We start from the raw sequence: 6,024 nt of genomic DNA, 5'->3' as shown, positions 1-6,024 counted from the left end.
CCTTGTATTGAAAATCACTTATATTAATTGAAAGTCATGAAAGCGACTACTTCTGGTAAAGAAAAAAAATTAAACATTTTCATTAAAAGGTGTAAAATCTGAATGTACGTACCCCAGTTTATTTTACGCATCATAAATGAAGACAAACATAATCAAACCATTTAAAATGGAAATTAACAAATCTGAATATTCAATGGAAGAATTTTGAGGAAATTGGTTATCTGTACCTTTTGTCTTTTATATATGTTGATAAAAATCTTCTTAATTAATGGGAGAACTCTTCGAACACCTATTGTGCTTGAGAGGAAGAAGATAGGCTTGCTTGATCTATTATTTCAAAGTATTTCTAAGTAGTTAATCAATTGCTTAAATTACAGTAGCGCCTTTTGCTTAGTCTTTTTGTTTGTTGCTATCTCATAGGAAAAGAAGGTGGAGTTGGAAGAAGAAGAATCGCCGCGCCCTTCCCTTCCCGATCTCGACTACTAGATTGAGGTATTAATCTGCGCCTCTCCTCGACTATTTTATGTTTTAGCTATGAGTATTAATTATAATTTATATAATCTATCTATTGTTATAAGAATGACTTAGCTAATAAGTTGAACATTGTTAACCTTATGTAGATATTATTATTGTGTGAGTATTGTTATGCATATGTTACATAGTTGCATTCTAATCAATCTTTCGTTTGAATTAAAAGGTGCCAAAGAAAAAAGGCTCAAAGATAGGTACGGGGAAGAAGCAGAATAAATGCTTGTAGTCAGGCAAGTTTTCTCTCTCTTAATGAAATGGCATTTAATTATATTATTAATTGTGTAGTACAATTCGTTAGTTGTTAGTATAGTACTGTTTTATGATCCAACAAAACCGGAACATTTAGTATGCCTTTTAAGTTCATACCCGTTCAAAATTAATCCAATAGGGATTAATTTTGAATAGTCCCCGTTTTGGGACTGCTCTTTGAATGCTTTGTCTCATTTAGGATGTGAAGAACTGTTTGTGGATCTAGTATTTAAGAAAGATTCGGTATCATTTTCCCTTGTTGTTCCTACGAGTACGTATTGAAACATGTCCAAAATGATGTGTTTCTAACGCGTACTCGGGGAACTAAGGGGAAATGCTGCCGAATTTTTCTTAAATACTAAATCCACAAACATTTCTTCATTATTGAGACATAGCATTCAAAGAGTGGGATAGGATTGTACACCGGCCCTTCGTAAGCCCCAAAAGACTAACAACTTTGGACCTGTTTATATTTAATGTCATTATTTCATTGAAGTGTCAGAATATAAGGAAATCATAACTTCAAGCTCAGTTTTGACCTCGTGTGCATTGAATTTTATGTAGACCTAATTAAGGCAAGTCAAGTCAAGGCAAGGCAAGCGAAGTGTCTTCTCTCTCTATCTGGTATGTATGTTTAAATTCATAGTTTATGTAGTGTAGAAGCCGCTTGTATGGCAGTATACAAGTCCTGTTGCATGGATGATGCAACAATTGATTGTGATTTCTTCCATGACTTGTTTTAGAGGGTCCGTTATCAATTGATGATATCTGGAGGGTCTAAAGTATAGATCTGGACTTCTTTTTTTGTTTGAGTCTTAAAGTATATATACAATGTATTAATTATAAATGTGTATGTCATGATTAGGAGAAATGGAGGGTGATCGTAGTTGGATGTACGGTCCTCGTTACTTGAATAAGCGAATGAATCCCACATTTGTTAAGGGTGTTGAGGGTTTTTTTGAATATGCATTTAGTATTCAAGAAAATATTACTAGTGGTGATCGCATTAGGTGTCCATGTGCCAAGTGTGGGTGTACCCGATGGTTGGATAAAGAAACTATCGGGAAACACCTGATGAAATCTGGATTCCGACCTTTCTACACCAATTGGTTCATGCATGGTGAGGCATACAGCCAACCCCAACAGAGCCAACCCGAACCGAGCCAACCCGAATAGAGCCAACCCGAGGTGGAGTCGCCAAATGCTATGGTGGACATGCTTCTTGATGCTGCAGGTTCGTCTTTTGAATGGACTGCGGACGAGCCCCCGAATCAACAAGCTCAAGAGTTTTATAACATTATGAAAGCGGCAGACGAACCGTTATGGGATGGTTGTGACAAGGAACATACTGTCCTTGCATGCGTTACCGACCTTCTTAGCATTAAAGCCGACTGCGGCATAACCAAGGAGGGATTCAATCGCATCATATCGGCCGTGAAGAAGTGGCTTCCGAAAGAGAATAGGTTGCCTCCAAATCAATATCAATGCAAGAAATTGGTGAAAGGGTTGGGATTAAGCCACGTGAAGATCCATGCTTGTCCGAATGATTGCATGTTATATTACGATGATGATAACATTTCTAAAGAGAAGTGTGATGTTTGTGGACATAATCGTTTCAAACCCGGCAACCGTGAAAACACCACGAAACGTTTGCCGTACAAAGAAGTGCGGTATCTTCCAATCGGTCCGAGGTTGCTAAGACTCTTTTTAACTTCTACTACCGCTGAACAAATGCGTTGGCATAAAGAAGGAAAGCGGGAAAAGGAAGGAGTCATGGTTCATCCTGCTGATGCTGAATCATGGAAAGAGTTCAATCGTCTGAATCCAGATTTTGCAGCAGACCCCAGAAATGTCCGTCTTGGGTTATGTTCAGATGGTTTCTCTCCTTTCAATATGGGAGGTCGGTCTTACAGCAATTGGCCAGTATTTCTAGTCGTTTATAACCTTCCTCCAGCTCTGGTGATGCGTGACAGCAACATATTCTTGTCTCTATTGATACCAGGGCCCAATAGTCCTACTAGAAGCATAGACATCTACCTGCAGCCTCTCGTGGATGAGCTGAACAATATGTGGAAGGATGGAGTGCTAGAATACGATAAGTTCAAGAAACAAAATTTTACCATGAGAGCTGCCCTAATGGGAACTATTAGTGATTATCCGGCCTTAAGCATGCTCTCAGGATGGTCGACGAAGGGAAAGCTAGGTTGTCATGTATGCATGGAAGACACAAAGGCTTTCCAACTTAAGGAGGGAGGGAAGATCTCATTTTTTGATGATCACAGAAGGATGCTGCACCCTGATCATGAATTTTGATTTGAAAAAGATGCATTTAAGAAGAACACAATCGAGACTGATGGTCCTCCGCGACGCTTGAGCGGACAAGAATTGTTCGATCGGGTTTCTTTGTTGCAGCAAGTCACATTTGGCACCAAAAATAAGAAGAACATTCCTGGTTTTGGTGAAACACATAATTGGAAAAAGAGAAGTATATTTTGGGAGTTGCCATACTGGAAAGATCATCTGGTACGACACCACATAGATGTTATGCATCTAGAAATGAATTTCTTTAAAAATATATTATTCACGTTATTCGATGTTAAAGGAAAGACAAAAGATAACGCAAAGGCTCGTCTCGATATGGCACAACTATGTAGTTGTCCACACTTAGAGCTTGCGACCAACGATAAGGGCAATTATGTAAAACCACACGCAACCTACTGCTTAGACAAAAAACAGAGACGTGAATTTTGTGAATGGGTGAAGAACTTAAAGTTTCCCGATGGGTATGCCTCTAATCTGTCGAATATCGTGGATGTTGATGATGGTTCATTCAGTGGGATGAAAAGTCATGACTGTCATGTTTTTATGGAACGGTTGTTACCTACAGCATTTCGAGATTTTCTTCCTAATCCAATATGGGAGGCATTAACAGAGGTTAGTAACTTTTTTAGAGACATATGTGCCAAGGAATTGGACCCTGTTCATATTGAGAAGCTTGAAAAGGATATTATTGTTACAATGTGCAAGCTAGAGAAAATATTTCCACCGGGTTTCTTTGACTCAATGGAACATCTAATTACACACATCGCTTACGAAGCACGAGTTTGTGGTCCCGTCTCATTTCGTTGGATGTATATATTTGAAAGGTTGGCATTCAATTCTTTGGGCTATATTTATTTCAATGTTAAATAACATTTCATGAGATGTATTCCTATTCTCATTACATGATATTGTAGATGCATAGGGCGTCTGAAGAGAAATGTGGCTAATAAGGCACGTGTCGAGGGCTCAATTGTGGAGGCATACATAGCTGAAGAGATAACCAATTTTATGTCTTTATATTTTGAAGATGAGGTAGTTACACGGTTGAATCGTCCAGAGCGATACGACGACGGCGGATTTGTCGAGAATGACATGCGGCTTCCTATTATGAGCTATCCTGGACGTGCAATGGGTTCAATTCCCGTCAGAGATCTTACGGAGAAAGAGTTAAATGCGGCACACTATTATATCATGACTAATTGTCGCACTGAATTCGACCCTTTCATTGAGTGAGAATCTTTACATATTCTAATTTTTATGACTTTATTTGCATTGTTCGTCCTGTGACTAAATTCGGCATATTGCAGACAATTTGATGCTGAAATTAGAGAAAAAAGACCAACAATAAGCGCATCAGGTCTCGATAGAATTCGTTCGAAAGAGTTCAGTATGTGGATGCGTAAATCGGCGCTCAGTGGTAAAATTGCAGATTCAAGGATTGTTGAAATTGCACGTGGGCCAGTCACACGACGAGTTCAACGGTACAACATGTACGATGTGAACGGTTTTCGGTTTAACACTGAGTCATATGGGAAAAACAGAAAAACAACAAATTACGGTGTTTGTGTTGAAGGGGAGAATTGGGAAGGCACATCAAGGGACTATTTCGGCATACTTGAAGAAATTATTTGGTTGGAATATAGTGGCGTGAACAACAAAGTGTTCTTGTTCAAGTGTCGTTGGTTCGACACACATAGGGGGTTACGGGTAGATAAGGAGCATGGATTAGTGGAGATAAATCATACAAGGCTTCTTCAAAAGGACAAGCATTTCGTGTTTCCCTGTCAAGCAATGCAAGTTTATTACCTGCCTTACGCATCTTCAAAGCGAGAGAGACAAGACTGGTGGGTTACCATTAAGACAAAAGAAAAAAGAAAACCACTTATTTTGTTCGATGGAGATGCGTGTGTGGAAAACAACCCACATTTGACCGAGTTCTTTCAGGAAGATGGTCCACCAACCGATTTTGTAGTGCGTGCTGCATATGAACTGAATGACCCAAGTTTCTTCGTTGATGGGGCTGTTCCTGAGATTGTAGAAGAACAAGAATTACAAGGAAATAATAAAAAAGATAGTAGCAAAAAAAGAAAAAAGAAAAAAAGAACGTAAATTGGAACATTAGGTTAATATCTTTCTCTTTAAGTTGCAGCAATTTTTATATTTACTTGTTTTTTTTCAATTCGCTTGAGTGAAACTAATTGATTTTTATCATCTCAATTCTAGATATGGCACCAAGTAGAAAGGGAAAGGGAAAGGGAAAGGCACCAGCGGAAAACGAAGGAGAGTCAAGTTCGAAAAATGTTCGCGGTCGAAATGCATACAAAGCGTCGCCTTCAGATCTGAGTTTGCGACCAGTGCTTCGGTTGGCGGGTTTCAAGTAATATTCATTTTTTTGTATGTTGTAATTATGCTTTAATTGTAGTGATTGTAATAATTATTTTTATTTGCAGGACTTTTGATGCAGGGCACTCGGAGAAGACGAAGGATGTTGCAAAAATTATTTCGCAGGAAGTACGAAATAATTATCCTGGCCCGTACTACAGATACAATGATTTCCCCCAGAATACTAAGGATATTATCGAGGCGAAGTTTTTGGTAACTAAAATTTTCTGAAACAAAACCTCTAATAATTACTTATTTCTTTTTTTTTCAAAGCTAACAGATGATATTCATTATCTACTATGCATTGCAGAAGCACTACCAGTTTGCACCTGATGTAGATGATCGTGAGGCATGGTCTACATTTAAAAAGATAGCTAATGCACGGCTGAAGGATATGCTGAATAAGTGCAAGGGGGCAGCAACCAAGCAGTATGGAGATTCAATGGTTGAGTGGAAGGAGCGTGGGGCTGCTCCTCGCCCCTACTGCGAATGGATCACGCCGGCATACTGGGCCGGACTCGTTGATCATTGGTGCAGCGA

General features: G+C 39.0%; 2 protein-coding genes across 2 annotated transcripts; both read left to right on the top strand.

The window, feature by feature from the left end:
- Window positions 1-1,986: 1,986 nt before the first annotated feature.
- On the top strand, window positions 1,987-4,138 carry LOC144557101 (uncharacterized). Its single transcript, XM_078305637.1, has 4 exons — window positions 1,987-2,983; window positions 3,104-3,926; window positions 4,017-4,080; window positions 4,130-4,138. Exons 1-4 carry the CDS (start codon window positions 1,987-1,989, stop codon window positions 4,136-4,138), a joined length of 1,893 nt encoding a protein of 630 aa, XP_078161763.1.
- Window positions 4,139-4,216: 78 nt separating this feature from the next.
- Window positions 4,217-5,272, top strand: LOC144557654 (uncharacterized). The gene is made up of 2 exons (XM_078306251.1): window positions 4,217-4,331; window positions 4,410-5,272. The coding sequence occupies exons 1-2, from the start codon at window positions 4,231-4,233 to the stop codon at window positions 5,209-5,211; spliced, it is 903 nt and encodes a 300-aa protein (XP_078162377.1). The 5' UTR covers window positions 4,217-4,230; the 3' UTR covers window positions 5,212-5,272.
- Window positions 5,273-6,024: the final 752 nt, after the last annotated feature.

Source organism: Carex rostrata, chromosome 7 (assembly GCF_964058835.1).
Source record: "Carex rostrata chromosome 7, lpCarRost1.2, whole genome shotgun sequence".
Lineage (NCBI taxonomy): Eukaryota > Viridiplantae > Streptophyta > Magnoliopsida > Poales > Cyperaceae > Carex > Carex rostrata.
Note: the sequence above shows the minus strand (reverse complement) of the source record. Positions and strands in the feature narration are given on the sequence as shown.

Coding starts and splice junctions, on each gene's coding strand:
- LOC144557101 (XM_078305637.1), top strand. CDS start 1,987: ATGGTGGACATGCTTCTTGATGCTGCAGGTTCGTCTTTTGAATGGACT. Junction 2,984..3,103: donor GTCGACGAAGGGAAAGCTAG/GTTGTCATGTAT, acceptor GATTTGAAAAAG/ATGCATTTAAGAAGAACACA. Junction 3,927..4,016: donor TGGATGTATATATTTGAAAG/GTTGGCATTCAA, acceptor ATGATATTGTAG/ATGCATAGGGCGTCTGAAGA.
- LOC144557654 (XM_078306251.1), top strand. CDS start 4,231: ATGGGTTCAATTCCCGTCAGAGATCTTACGGAGAAAGAGTTAAATGCG. Junction 4,332..4,409: donor GAATTCGACCCTTTCATTGA/GTGAGAATCTTT, acceptor GGCATATTGCAG/ACAATTTGATGCTGAAATTA.